The 16060-nt window shown below is 36.0% G+C and overlaps 1 protein-coding gene across 7 annotated transcripts in view; it reads left to right on the top strand.

Annotated features, from left to right (window-relative positions):
- Positions 1–6415, top strand: part of ABCC9 (ATP binding cassette subfamily C member 9) — a 142512-nt gene extending 136097 nt beyond the window's left edge. For 5 of the 7 annotated variants that reach the window (XM_059935421.1, XM_059935422.1, XM_059935425.1 and 2 more), the window contains one exon: positions 3732–6415. In XM_059935421.1, the coding sequence (XP_059791404.1) occupies positions 3732–3869 (138 nt within the window). In that variant the 3' untranslated portion in view covers positions 3870–6415. Of the gene's footprint in view, positions 1–7; positions 183–3731 lie in introns of all 7 variants that reach the window. The other 2 variants (XM_059935423.1, XM_059935419.1) reach the window with 1 other exon arrangement.
- Positions 6416–16060: the final 9645 nt, after the last annotated feature.

Here is a 16060-nt window from a genome sequence, read left to right as displayed (position 1 = left end):
TCTCCAGCACCGTGTCTCTTCAATCTTGGATGCAGGCATTGTTTTAGTCTTATCTGAGGGTATATTAGTGGAGTGCGATACAGCTCCAAACTTGCTCGCTCTCAAGAATGGCCTCTTTTCCACTTTGGTGATGACCAACAAGTAGACATCCTGAGCTACTCTGCCAAGTAGCCCATTCTCTGGTAGTTATCTTAGCGACCTCCCCCCAGTAAGGCCGAGCAAAGGCAGAGATTAGAGGGGAGGGAGGTGTTGAGGGAACCAACTCCAGGGTATTATTATACAAATCGGTTCAACCAGGGTGCTTCCGTCGTGCTCAATACAAACAAGGCACTTGAATATGTTTTCAAATGTATACATGCACGAGAGAGAGTCGGAAAACCTGGACCCAGATTTACCTCTATCTTAAGGAACAATTTCTCTCTTCCTTGAGGATGTTCTGTAAGCGTCCTTAAAGTACCGTACACGTGATGTTCCTTACCTGTCCTGAAGAATGCATTGTTTAACTTAATAATTACTTAAGTTTAACAGTTGAGTCATAGGCGTTATGTATGGAGTGCTTGCTTGCGCTTCCAGTTTTGTGAATGATGCATGGGAGAAAGGGTACCCTTTGAAGTGCAGCTTTTTCAAGGGGGCTGGAAATGATTCCCCATCCGGGCCCACCTTCTGTAAACTGGGCCTAAGTAAAAAGAAATCCACTTTCTCTCACTTTCCCAGCGAACTCTGTGATTCTTTCTGCCCTGGAGTCACTTGATTAACTCATTCACACTAAAGTGTGAATGACTTAAGGAGTGAGAGAATTGGCTAACTTGAAAAATGTTCCTATAATATTTTCCAGAATTTTCTCACTGAAGAGATGGGGAGGATCCTGCTCCCCTGAAAAAGGCAGGTTAAAAGAGGAAAAACAGACCTTTGTTTACTCAAAGAACTAGTTTTCTTTACTCTGCATGAAGCATGGTATTGTTGGGTGGTCCCATTTAGTCAATACCTGAAAGATACTTGAGCATAATTTGTATTTTTTCATCAAAAAATTATGTTCTCTTACCCGATTTCTGTTCTCCTACATTCACTGATACTTTTCTGTGTACTTGTATATCTTTCACCCATTCTTCATTTCAAGACCACCAGTGTGGAGGTGGCCACCAGGATACCTAGAGTTCTTTCCCCTGGACACACAGAAAGCTGTGGAGGAGAACAGATTACTGTGGGATCAACTCCTTTTCCCAGGCTTATAGGAAGGAGAGCTCTACCAATTTGTGGTAGACCCCTTGTACAACAATCCTCAGCTCTATTAAGAGTAACTATTTTTCCTTCCCTGATAAAAGTTGTTCTGTTACTTTTGGTAACTGCCACTGAAAATTGTGGAATAACTTTAAAGATAACTTTCTCAGGCTTCTAAAAAGCAGCGCTCATACCCCAAAATAGTGCATGGCATTTTTTTAAGGAAGATGATCTATTCTTCACTCTTGATGAAATTAATTTCTCTGGAGCATTTTGAAAATTTCATCATTGCTATGACAATTGATACCACACTTCGTCAAGTGAAAAATACTTTGGAGTAATAGAATAAACACTTGATATATTTATTTCTATAGGCCAAGTTTTTCAATATTTTTAAAAGTAAACATTATTTTAGAATATCAAGGCAATGTTTATAATACACTGTTTATGGATTTAGAAGCCAGGTTTTTTAAATATCTATGATATGGTTATTGAAGAACTAATTTTTTTGAAGGAAATGCATAGCAGCTATTAAATAGCTCATTATGTTTATTTTTTTTCTAAATGCATGGGGATGCAAGTGGCTCTGGTCCATTCTCAAAGATAGATAAACATTATCCTTCAAAGTGTGATAATTCCTAAATATATACCATTCATTACCTGTATTTAGTGAATGATGTAGGTTTGTCTATAGATGTTGAAAATAGTGGTGAATGTTCTAAGCTGTCATATTTATCACATTCCATAGTCATGTTGCTTTTCCCCTCTAGTTGTGAGTGCCAGCCAGGATTGCTTGTTTTTCTGAAAGCATGAGCATTGAGACTACCCCATCTGCATGGCCCAGGGCAAGTGATAAGCCTTTGCTTCTGGGGATGGCTTTAGGTTGGACTTTGGGTTGTTAGGAGAAGACACTTTGGAAGACTATGCATCAGCTAAACAAATGATATTTCTAGGTTCGGCAGTCCCATCTTCATGCTGATGTTTTGACCTGTTCAGTCCAGGTCCTATATGGTGGGCCCTGGCCACATGTGGCTACTGAGCACTTGAAATGTGGCTGGTCCTATTGAGGGGTGTTGTAAGTGTGAAATACATACTGGATTTCAAAGACTTAATACTAATAAAAGAAAGTAAAAGACCTCATTAATAATTTTTATATTGGTTACATGTTGAAATAACATTTGGGGTATATTGGTAAAATACATTACTAAAATAAATTCCACCTGTTTATTTGTGCTTATAAAATGTGGCTTCTAAGAGATTTAAAATTACATGTGCCTCACATTTATGACTCACATTATATTTCTATTGGACAGCACTTATCTTAGCAAGAGTAGTGAAAAGGTCCACTGCAAAGACTTTTCCCTTGTAAATCCTAACGATAAAAAAATTATAGTAGCTGACATTTATTATTTGCTCATATGTATCAGACAAAGTCTTGAATTTTTTTTTACATGGATTATCTCATTTGATCCTCACCACCGTTCTCCAAGGCAGGTACTATGACGACCATCATTTCACTGATGTGAAAGGTGAAGCATACAAAAGCTGTTTGTTGCTCGAGATTGCACAACCAAAACATGAGTCCATTCTAACTTCAGAGCCTGCATTCTTAGCCATGATGCTAAGAATGACAAGTGAACAATCCTCTAAGTACCAGATCCTCCCAACAAAATGGTCTGATGGCAGAGTGGAAATAGCTCACACTTTGAAGTTAATAAGTCTGGTGTGGTTGCTGGTTCTGCTACTTATTATCTGTGTGATACGCTTTTGCTTTATCTCTATGAACCCCAACGGTCTCCCCTATAAAGTGGAGAGAGATAACACCCACATTCGAGGAATGTTCTGATGATTAACAAGTATGTGTGTGGAGTACCTAATGTATAATATATGCTCAGTAGGTGGTAGCTTTTATAATGATGAATTACTAACACCAAAGCTTCTCTCCAGAGGGTACCATGTGGGAAGAGAGGATGAATGAGTGGCAGTGATCTCTAAAGGCAAAGAGACAGCATGCCTACCTAAAGTCCTGGATAATTCATTTTAACACTGCATGCCAGAATGGACTTCCCCACATGGTCTTCCTAGAATTGAACCACCTTCCAGAGTTCTTCAAATTGTGTGTTAGCCCACGGAATTATTGACTCTACTCAAGAGATAATTTTAGTCTAGATTAAACTATAACCCAACTGGTTCACGATGACTCTTCTTATCATTTAATTACTTGACAAACATTTGTTAGCCTACTCGCATTTCCATGAAAATGATGAAACTACTATACTAGCTACACCCAATTTAATACAGCCTATATAAGACCATACTGGCCGGTGTTTAAAAGTATGTAAATCAATCATACTTTAAATAAGAAAGAAAAAGAGGGGCTGTGCTTCTTGCACCTCCTGGCTTCCCAAGATAAAGAAATGTCCTTGAATAATCAGTGAAATATGCATTTTCCATTGCTTTGGCTGGTGTCCTGAAATTTATAACGAATACATTTATTCTTTTTTCACTCACAGCATCGGGTTCACACTATTCTGACGGCAGACCTAGTTATTGTGATGAAGCGAGGAAATATTTTAGAGTATGACACTCCAGAAAGCCTCTTGGCCCAGGAAGATGGAGTATTTGCTTCTTTTGTTCGCGCAGACATGTGAAGGAATGTCTTAAAACCATACGTGTATTTAAAATAATGCTGTCATAACCTACTTAAAGGATCATCAGCTTGGCCTTTGGAAAGTGGCATCTTAAACTTTTATATGCTTTTGTGAAGCTTACTTGTTATGTTGTGGAATTTTGTAGTTAGTAACAATATCACTTTACCAGTGAATATTGTGTTTTCTATGTTGACATTTATTCTTCCTGGTTTTTTGTTTTGTTTTGCTTTCCAAGCTATTACTGCTTAATATGTTTATTACTGATGCTTTTTTCTAAAGATTAAGCCACATCACCTTTAAGAATAACAGGTTGTATTAAAACATGTAAGCTACTTTAAGTGGTAAATCAACGGCTATGTTTAAGTCTGGTAAATATCTCTCAGGCGTAGAAGTTACAATGAGTGTTCAGTATTATTGTACTCTGATTTATAAGAATATATTTTCCTTTTTGTCTCCAGATGTTACTGGAAGAAAATAAAAGGTAGACAGCTTTTCTAGTCAGTTAGAAAGTGAAACACTCAAATTCATTATCTGGGGTCTGAGAATATTTTCTGTATTCATTAACATTAGTAATACTGATGTTTCTTTTAGCAGTCTCTTTTTTTCATTTAAATTGTTTCCTGTCACCAAGAAGTCATCACATTTATAATAATGCTGTAAAGCCAAAACCTTCACTAGAAAGATCATGAAAAGAGTTTGAAAATTTGACAAATTATACCCAAGGTTCCATTTTTCCCTGTCTAGTAAGAGGAGAGTTCTTAAGATATCAGGCATATTGTGCCCTTTCCAGACTGAAGTTCGAAGAGTAATTAGGCTCAACCTTTCAGCGGCAGGTCAGCTACAGCTTTTTATGGTTTATTTAATCATTAGATGTGGTTAATCATCAAGCCCTAAATTTCCTCAAGCCCTAAAATTCCACATTATTCAAAATTAGGGAGCACAGGCAAGTGGCCTTATTTTCACAGGATATATGTATACATACATACATACGTATACATCTGTAGGTGTACATATATATGTAAAGCAAGTATCTATTTCTAGGTGGAAGAGTGTACTTCTTTTAGACATTTATGCCCAATGATGTCACACATGTATACATTTCCTCCTGCTCTAATTTTAATGTACATGTAAAAAGTGTATCAAAAATGTTATTCTAATTTTAATGTGCATGTTCACAGCGCATTAAAATTTATGACATATTAGTGTTATGCTTGCTTAAATGTAAATTAATAGATTCAAAAAATATTAAAAGTTACCTTCACTGTCATGCTAGCAGCCAAAGCTTTCTACTGCAATTCTGTACCTGTTTGTATAAATATCATTGATTTTCATGTGAGGATCCATGGGCATTGTAAGATTGTGAAGAATTATGATTGATGAAAAAAGAGAATATATGCTCCCTCCCTATAGTTCTTGTGTTCAATTTATTGTATTGTGTATTCACGCTTGCCTGATGTTTACCTAAAATAAGTTTCACGGGGATGGACAAAAATGTTCTATGATATTTAGCTCAAATTGTCACCTTTCATTGTATATATAAAACTTCATTGGGAGAAAAATCCTCTTATTGTTTCCTACAAGCTAAACAGAACAGAATCAGTAACTATTGATTTGATCTTGAAAATATTTTCTAAACATTCCACCAATCTCCTCACAGTATTTCTGGCATTCAAATACTTTGTAAGGCTGAATTTACATGATGCTTGTTACCAAGTTATACCTCAATCTCACAGAGAAACTGGGATTTATCCACTGATGTAATCCCTCACAATATTTGTAAATTCTACTGCTATCCAAGCAACATCAGCAGAAGCATATCTAATTACACTAAACAGAAAGTCATGTTTACTGTTTTTACACCTAAGTGGTCACTGGTTTCCTCATAACTTTTAGTCACTTGAGTGTTTAATTGTTTACAAAACTAAATTGACTGAAAAGTCAAGGATGATTTTTTAAATTGTTTAATCATTTATTGTGTTATATGTATGATCTATTGAATATAGAAATGACTCATCTTGAAATAATATTTTACTAAATAAGTACATATCTATAGAAGAAGACCAGCCTTTACCTAATCAAATTTCACATTCACAAATTTCACGTTTAATTAACCAAATCGATTTTACCAATTTTAATTCCTTAATATTTGTTAAAAGCAGTAAATACATAAATCTTTATATGAAAATAGATTATTGATATTGTTGAGAGAGAAAAAATACTGCTCTTAAAGGATTGTGCATCCTCTACTTTTATGCTACTCCACACGATCAATATAAAAGTCAACTTCGCTCTAGACTAGATAAGAGAAGACCCTTCTAAGTAACTGATACTTGAGGTCTGGGACCAAGTCTTGTTTGTCTTTGTACCCTTGGCATATAATACAAGTGCCTGGACCACAGCAGGCCCTAATAAGTATAGTTGATTGATCCACTGATTAATTTCACCATGTGCCTATAACTCTTCACTTTCTGTGTTGTGTTTACTGTGAAAATATATCGCTTTGGTATTATATAATAAATTACTCTTTTTGTTTGCTTAATTAAAAAGGATGATTATTCTTTCACTTACAATACCATTGGGGATCAACCACGACTGATCAATAGATATAAATTAACACAAGTTGACAAGACAGTACCTGATCATGCTTTGACAATTTTGTTTCACATCTGCCACAGTCATGCACTTTATTAGTTTTATATATAGGCTCTAGGGAAGTTTCCATCAAGTGGAACAACTATATCAATAAGTTGTATTACATCTCTAATTAAATAGCTGGATGTCTGGACTTTTCCCCAAGGTTTATTGATTAGTTCTTATGATTGCCTTCCAATATATCTTTTATGACATTTTGTACTACATTCTTTGGAGTTCTGTGACTTATACTACTATAATAATTCCCTTATTAATCCATTATCCAAAGTTAAATGCAATCTTCTAATCTTAGCCTTTTAGAACAAGAAACAGTAGCCAAGAGGCTGTATCCTGTAACTTGTTTAATTTTTTCTTTAGTAACTGTACATCATTTACAAGATTTGCTCAAGCATAAGTAAGATTCACCTAGCCCAAACTCTCCAGTGAAAGGGCTTATATCTGTACTTCTAGCAAATGCTTTCAGATGAGATTCATAATTAGCCAAGTTTGGGAATCGCTGATCTACCTCAGTCACCGCTCTCATTTCTTTTTCTTGTGCATAACATGGAGACATAACATGCTGGAGGTGATTTCCACACGCTTCCTATCTTTGCTGACATTAACCTATCCTGGATTGCCAAAACGAGCGTCTCGGTGTCATTGAATGAACTGCCTTAGTTCCGTCATAAAGGAAACATAGTGAAATGAACTGAATCTGAGCTGAGAATATATAAACAAGGACGCTGAACGTGATTTTCTTTTGTGGTTTAATCAGCAATATGTGATCTAAGGGCTTTTAAAAAGATGTAAAGCTTTTTTTACCCACATCTGAATTCTCTGTTGAATCATTTGCACGTTATTCTGCTGAGTTTGAATTCATATTTCCAAAATGTTTATAGTGTGTAAATGTGGTCATTGTGGGTAGGTTTCACTAACGGTATTTCACAATATGGAAGGAAGACAAATTACCTGTGATGATTACTCCCCTTGCCACCTTCACATTTTTCCTGTAGGTATCATCATCGCTGACATATGAAAGTTGATGTATTCATTCTACATATCTACTACATGGTATTTAAATTATTTCTTTTTCTAGGGACTATAGCTAATTTCCCTTGTCATTCACACTATGGTCACCAATGCCCTATTTCTAAATTGACAAAGATCAAGGGAGCCATACCTGGCTAAATAAGTTAATTGGCTCAAAGAAGAAAGCCTTCTGTGATTTTAGTGCCACCAACCATCAGAGACCATCTCCAAATATATACTGCATATTAATTGCAAAGAGCGTTGTTTTCAGACAATTATTTTTTTATCACTTAATCTGCCCTTCGCATAAGTAACTTGTTCATATAACAGCAACAGTGCAACACTGGCTAATGCTGCTTCATTTCCATTTTTCTCTTAGGGCTACAGTATGTGCTATTTATACACGTTATCAGTTTTTATTAAGTGAAAGACTGTTGACCTTTAATATTATCAGGGCTAAGTGGATTTAGGCCAACTCTTCCATATCTAAGTATTTGCACTTTGACTCATAGTAGTTGGAGCTTTGTTCCAACACTAGTTAAGTAAAGAGCAATTTTAAAAATTCCTAATCTCTTTCTTTCAGAGACCCGAAATGTTCATCAATCCTTTGGAAGTAGGCATAAACAGAATCCTCCAGTGAAGTTTACTCTTAACCCTCTTTCACAGGTTACAATCTATCTCCCAACCTCTCAGTATGCATGGGCCCCCCCCACATACATATCATAGATAGATTCACTTCTATCTTAACTTGCTGCCCTAAAGAAGTGTATAGTTGCTATGAATTTTTACAACACACATTAACACAATGCATAGATAAGTCAAATACAAATGCTTAGAATGGATGGCAGAAAGAGATGCTTACAATCATAATATTCTTAGTGTTTCTTCCAGACAGAAAAAAATCACCTTAGGAAGAAATTTCACTTCTTGATAAATCATAAAATGTATTTCCACACTTGGTCTTAGCCAGAAGGCTGAGAAGCGCTAATAAACTGTATTTCCAGTGATAGGAAGTTCAACCCACCTTTTCTACCAGTTTTTAAGATAACAGTAGCAACACATTGCTGGGCTATGGTGGGCAGGTTCTTTTTAGTTCAACAAACGGATGATAATAATTGTTATGAGGACTTCCCTGGTGGTCCAGTGGTTAAGACTCTGGGCTTCCACTGCAGGGGGCATGAGTTCGATCCCTGGTCAGGGAACTAAGATCCTGCATGCCACATGGCACAGTGAAAAAATTTTTTTAAATAAATTAATTAATTAACAATACTAATAATAATTGTCATGAAAGCTAGTAAACCAGGCATTTTTGAAAGATGGTTGTCTCCCTACTAAGGAAGGTTGCATGAAAATAAACTTTGGTTACTTCGTCTTGATTGATAATTTGTTGAGTATCTGCTAAGTGTCACCTTTGAGTAACAGAGTGTGATTCAGGGAGATTATTTGCCAGGGTAGTACAAAGCTTTCTAGTATATTAAAATTAGTATAAAATCTTCTGAAATAACTATCTTTATTGTATTTATTTTACAGATGAGAAAACAGAGGTTAGGATTTAAATGAATTACCCCCAAATCATTGATTTAATCATTGATCTCTGTCCGACTCCAGAGATGGCACTTTTAAACACCAGAGAATGGAAGTAGAAAGATGGGGGTGGTATTGAAGGGAGATTTGTGCATTGGAATCTAGGAAATGCAGAATTATTGGGTGTCAGAAAGAGTGAGGACTGGGCCAGTTCTAAAGACCGTCCACTCTCTGATACTCTCTGTCTTCTCAGCTTCCTCTTCCCTTCTGAGCTGCCATTTCCATCCCTCTGTCCACCCCTTCCTCATCTTGTATGTAGCCTTTCTGACCATTCCTATCTCAGATGAAATCTTGGAGCCCCTGAGCCCACAACTCACTATCTTCACTTCTCAGATTGTCTATTTCCAAGTACCAAGCAAGGAATCTACTTTGTCCAGCTAATCTTTTGATCTTATGTGTGACTGGACAAATTTGCATCACTTCACTTTGGGTCAAGAATCAATCTCTGGCCTAAATAGCTGTGACCAGAAGGTCTGAGCCAATTGGAAGTAATGTCTTCTGCTGAGGTGAATTTCACACAGTCTGGAGAGTGCCATGAAAGCAAGAATACAAACCCCAATCACAACCAGTAGTTCCAGGAAAAGAGCGATGAAACTGGGCTGGCTACTGATTATTTTCAGAAGAAAAAGGAAAATTGGAAGGAGGGAGAACCATTCTTCAATCACATGAGCACTCAAATGAGGTAGTTGACTAAACTCTTGGGCATTCTTCACATGTTCGCATACCCTACCTTTGCTCCAGAGAGAAGGAAAGTCCAAAGAAGGATATAGTTTTCTTTTAAAATAAGAAAGCAAGACAAAATCTCCTGCCATAAGTAACTTCCAAATATTGACTTTTTAAGCCCAAGTTTTATTTCCCTGTGGCAATGACTGCATAACACACAGCCTGTGAGACATTTCCTCACAGCCACCCATTCAAAATGAGCAGTAACACTCACCTAGAACTGCACCATCCTGCTCATTTCAGGATCCCCAACACATATGACAATCACAAGCATACTTTAGATAGAGGGACCCATTTCTCCCAGTGATCTATCACTTCCATTTCTAAGTGCCAAGCACTTGGCCCAGGCACTGAATTTGCTGTGTCCTTGGCAAACAGGAAGGAGAAAGTGGCAGAAGGCAGATTTGGGGGTGACACAATTTCACCTGAAAATAGGAGCTTCTTTTCTTTGTTCCCACTTGACAACTTCCAGCATATATTAAATGCAGTAAAATATTATATTGGAAACGCAAGGCATCTAGGCTTTTGGCCAAAAATGTAGGGGAAAAATTAGCAAGCCTAGTATTTCATGGGAAATTCTTGGCTTAAATAATATTTTAATAAAGCTTAGCTACATGTGCCAATAAAACATAGAGATGACAGAATGATTTATGATTTAAGTATCATATAATCGCTGAAGTGTCTAGTACCATCTTATATCAAACAACATAAGAGAAGCAAATTCCCGGGGGCAAAGAAGAAAGGAGCAATGTGAAATCAATGCAGATATCAGTAGAGTGCATATTGCATAAACCATCTCATTAAAAATTTGATGAAAGGATAATAATAGCTAACATATCTTGAGAAGATATGATATGAGCCTTATAAGTATACTCTCATTTAATCTTGACAGAAGCTCTATAAGGTAAGCATTATTATCCCCATTTTAGAATTGAGGCACAGATTGGCTAATTTGCCAAAGGTTTAGTGGAAATGAGATGCAAACTCAGGCGATCTGATTTCCAGGCTCATACTCATAGCCATGTGCTATACTAGACTAATGATTAAATTAATCATTTAACTTTTCTTGGGAATAAATTATTTATATGATATATGATCTATAATAACACAGAATTATTTCAGTCTATGTAGAATATATTGAAAAAGGAACTGGACCAGGAATTAGAAGACCTGAATTCTAGTTTCAATTCTATCACATATTGAATGTATGGCCTTGGACTTATCATTGAAAGCCTGAGTTTCCATCTCCTCATTTGCAAAAAGGAAAACAAGAAGGCATGATAACAACCACCTGCTGGCCTCATTGAGTTTTTGTGAATCTTAAATTAAATGATGGTGAAAGAATTTTATGATTTGAAAAGCACATTCTGGTATGAAATATCAGCATTGAGAACCCATTACATATACCACATCTTAATAGTATTATAGGGATTTTTTAAGTCAGAAAATAAGCTTTTCCCTTTTTAAAAAACTTGATATGATTCTAACTTTACAATGGTGAGATGATATATTCAAGCTGAAATATTATATAAAAATGGCTCCAGAATATCGATATCCTTGGGGTTCTGGAAAGGGCAAATGCAAAACCAGTCTTCTGGGGTACAACCTAGATGTCCTGGGGAGGACATAAAAAATTAAGTGAACTCACACTCAAAATTAAAACCACCAGGATGGGAATCAAGAGACACAACAGATAGGGATATTAGCACAAGAATGAGAAATAATAAAACAATCTATAAGAGATTTTAAAATATGTATGTTTGCCAAAAAGGATGTGAAAACGTGCTCAATATCATTCTTCATCAGGAATGCAAATAAAAAATTAAAATTAAAAAAAAAACAGCTACCTACCCACTGAAATGACTAAAACCACAAAGACTAACAATACCAAGTGTTGGTGAAGGTGGGACTCTCACACATTGTTGGAGAGAGTGTAAATGGCACAACCAGGGTCGAAAACTGGCTGTTTCTACTAAGGCTAAATATGTGCCTTTACCAGGACTCAACATTTCCACTCCTGGGCACCTATTCAAGAGAAATGAGTGCTTATGTCCACAAAAAGACTTGTACAGAAATGTTCAGAGCAGCTTAATTCATAAGAATGAAAAAACCAAAAAAAACAAAAACAGCCCAAATGCCCAACAATGGGAAGATGGATAAATAATGGTGGCTTATTCCCACAAGGAAATACTATTCCTGGTATATGAAACAACATAGCCAAAGCTCACAAATATTATATTGAGTGAAAGAAGGCAGATACCAAAGAATATCTTTATACATGATTCCATGTATACCAAGCTAAGCAACAAGCAAAACATGCCAATGATAAAATAAGTCATAACAGACTGAGCTCTGGTGGGGAGCAATTACAGTCTGGAAAGAGGCAGAAGGAAATTTTCTAGGGTGATAGACATGCTTTATGTCTTGATCTGTAATCTGTATGGCAGTTACATAGTTGTTTACATGGGTTTTTTAAAAGGTAGGAAAAAGAACAAATTAATTTAAAATAACCAAATAGAATGTCTAGAAAAGAAAAAAGCCATTAAAATTAAAAATTCAATGAACAGATTAAACAGCAATTAAGCTTAAATGATGAGAGACTTCTTCCATTGGAAACAGATCTAGAACGCACCTGGAATGCAACACAGAACAAGCTGATAGAAAATAAGAAGAACACTGAAATGTAGAAAACAAACTAGTTACCAGTGGGAAGAGGGAAGGGGGGAGGGGCAACATAAGGGTAGGGGATGAAGAGGTACAAACTATTATGTATAAAATAAGCTACAAGTATATATCGTACAACACAAGGAATATTGCAAATATTATAACTATAAATGAAGTATAATCTTTAAAAATTGTGAATCACTATATTATACACCTGTAACATATAATATTGTACAGTGAGTATGCTTCAAAAAAAAAAAAAGAACACTGAAAAGATATGGAGGATAGGGACTTCCTTGGTGGCACAGTGATTAAGAATCCGTCTGCCCAACCCTCAGAATATTTGCAAACGAATATTTGCAAATGAATCAACAGACAAAGGATTAATCTCCAAAATATATAAACAGCTCATGCAGCTCAATATTAAAAAAAAAACCCAATCCAAAAATGGGCAGAAGACCTAAATAGACATTTCTCCAAAGAAGACATACAGATGGCCAAGAAGTACATGAAAAGCTGCTCAACATCACTAATGATTAGAGAAATGCAAATCAAAACTACAATGAGGTATCACCTCACACCAGTTAGAATGGGCACCATCAGAAAATCTACAAACAACAAATGTTGGAGAGGGTGTGGAGAAAAGGGAACCCTCTTGCACTGTTGGTGGGAATGTAAATTGATACAGCCACTATGGAGAACAGTATGGAGGTTCCTTAAAAAACTAAAAATAGAATTACCATATGATCCAGCAATCCCACTACTGGGCATATACCCAGAGAAAACCATAATTCAAGAAGACACATGCACTCCAATGTTCATTGCAGCACTATTTACAATAGCCAGGTCATGGAAGCAACCTAAATGCCCACTGACAGACGAATGGATAGATAAAGAAGATGTGGTACATATATACAATGGAGTATTACTCAGCCATAAAAAAGAACGAAACTGAGTCATTTGTTGAGATGTGGATGGATCTAGAGACTGCCATACAGAGTGAAATAAATCAGAAAGAGAAAAACAAATATCATATATTAATGCATATATGTGGAACCTAGAAAAATGGTACAGGTGAACCGGTTTGCAGGGCAGAACTTGAGACACAGATGTAGAGAACAAACGTATGGACCCCAAGTGGGGAAAGCGGGGAATGGGGGTGGTGGTGTGATGAACTGGGAGATTGGGATTGACATGTATACACTGATGTGTATAAAATTGATGACTAATAAGAACCTGCTGTATAAAAAAATAAATAAAATTTAAAAATTAAAAAAAAAAAGAAAGCAGGGATCAAAATCTAAAATCATAAATGCATGAAGAAACCCTCAAAGGATACACAGACACTCGCAGTAGCGGTTGCCAGAAATAGGTGATAGTGGGAACTGGACAGATCAGCATCATGGAAGGGAGGTAGACTTCTCACTGAATAATTTTTTATATGTTCTAATATTTGATCAGTGTGAATATATGCTGTTTTTCATATAAGAAAGTATATGAAAAACAGCATATTTTGTTTTTTAATAAGACAAAAATGCAACCTGGAAAAAAAAAAAAAGAATCCATCTGCCAATGCAGGGAACATGAGTTCGAGCCCTGGTCCGGGAAGATCCCACATGTTGCAGAGCAAATAAGCCCGTGCACCACAACTACTGAGCCTGCACTCTACAGCCTGCGAGCCACAACTACTGGGCCTGCGTGCAACAAGTACTGAAGCCCACGCGCCTAGAACCCGTGCTCTGCAACAAGAAAAGCCACCACAATGAGAAGCCCATGCACCGCAACGAAGAGTAGCCCCCACTCACCGCAACTAGAGAAAGCCTGCGTGCAGCAACGAAGACCTAATGCAGCCAAAAATAAATAAATAAATTGATTTTTTAAAAAAAGTTATGGAGGATAGATTTAGAAGGTCTGAAGGAGGAATCCCAGAGGGAAAAAAAGAGAATGAAGAGGATTCAAAGAGCCAGGAACTATTCCTAAAAAATTTGGACTCAGATGATTTCAAAAAGCGGCTAATCCTTATTCTGTTTAAACTATTCCAGTCCATAGAGAAGGAATATGCATCAATTTTTTTTACGAAGACTCATAACATTTACCCAAAATCAGGCAGAAATAAGACAGAAAGAATAATACAGACTAACTCACTTATAAATATCTATGCAAAACTCCTAAATAAATAGTAGGAAAGACAATCCAGCATTATATTAAAATAATCATTTATCATGACCAAGTGGAGTTTATCACAGGAATGTAAAAACAATTTGACTTTTTTTTAACCTAGTAACATAATTCACCCTATTAACTGGCCAAGGAAGGAAAAAAATGTCACTTTGGTATATGCTAAAAAGGTCTTTTATGTAATTCATCAACCATTATTGATTTTGAAAAGTAGAAAAAGCACACTACCTCAAAATGATAACCATGTAAACTATATATTCTGGAAGCATTTTCTCAAAATCACTAAGAAGAAAAGCATGTCTGATATCACCATTATTATTTACTATTGATCTGAAAATACCAACAAATGCAGGTTAAGAAAAATATACACAAATTATAAATTGATTAAATACTAATTAAAGAAGTTACATTAAAGTTATAATTATTTTAGAAAATATTATGTTTTAAGTTTCATTGGCCTATGCTAAATCCTTTACACACTTACCTCATTTAATCTATACAACTCGAAGAGGTAGATGTTAGAGTCTCCATTGTACAGAAAAGGCAATGGAGGCTCAGAGCGATTTAGTGTGTTGCTCAAAGCCACCAACCAAAGAAATGGCAGAACTGGTAATTGATCCCACATCCTTCTGACTCTAAAACTATGTGAACTTAAACAAAAGGTATACTTCATGCATCTTCCACAATTCCTCAATTTCAAAAAAAAAAACTCAATTGCATAATAAATTTCTGTAGATTTACAGAGAGGAGATCATTTTATTACCCTATTTATTCTAACAATAAATGAGGTAATTTGACATTTTAGATTAGTAACAAATATCAAATATTTAATTCTAATTTGAACCTGTTTAGAAAAATGGTCTTGTAAAAACTTTTCTGGCACAGGTAATTTTTTTTTTTTTTATTGGAGTATAATTGCTTTACAATGGTGTGTTAGTTTCTGCTTCAAAACAAAGTGAATCAGTTATACATATACATATGTTCCCATATCTCTTCCCTCTTGCATCTCCTAAAGGAAAATTCAGGTCATTTAACAGCAGAAAAAAAATCCTGGCAAATGATCATTGGGGCCAATGAGTCTAAATATCACTTTAAAATTTTCAACCTCTATAATCCCTCTGCAGGAGGCATTTTTGAAAGGTGGCAATAAGGAGTTACCTTACCGAGAAAGTTCTGGAAAATGTCAGGTTTCTCTTTCCAAGCACTGCATGAGTCACAGATTTTTCAAAACATAGTGATATGAAAGCTTAGCAATGGATCAAGACATGGTTGGGAATTGCTGTTTCCCCAAGAGCTTCAGAAAAGCCTATAGCAAGATAGATCCGAGGATCCTGCAAACTTGCCTTTCTTTTGCACAAGAATATCAAGGCATAATTTCAAGG

This window comes from Balaenoptera ricei, chromosome 10, assembly GCF_028023285.1.
Source record: "Balaenoptera ricei isolate mBalRic1 chromosome 10, mBalRic1.hap2, whole genome shotgun sequence".
Lineage (NCBI taxonomy): Eukaryota > Metazoa > Chordata > Mammalia > Artiodactyla > Balaenopteridae > Balaenoptera > Balaenoptera ricei.
This window is presented reverse-complemented; position numbering and strand designations above follow the sequence as displayed.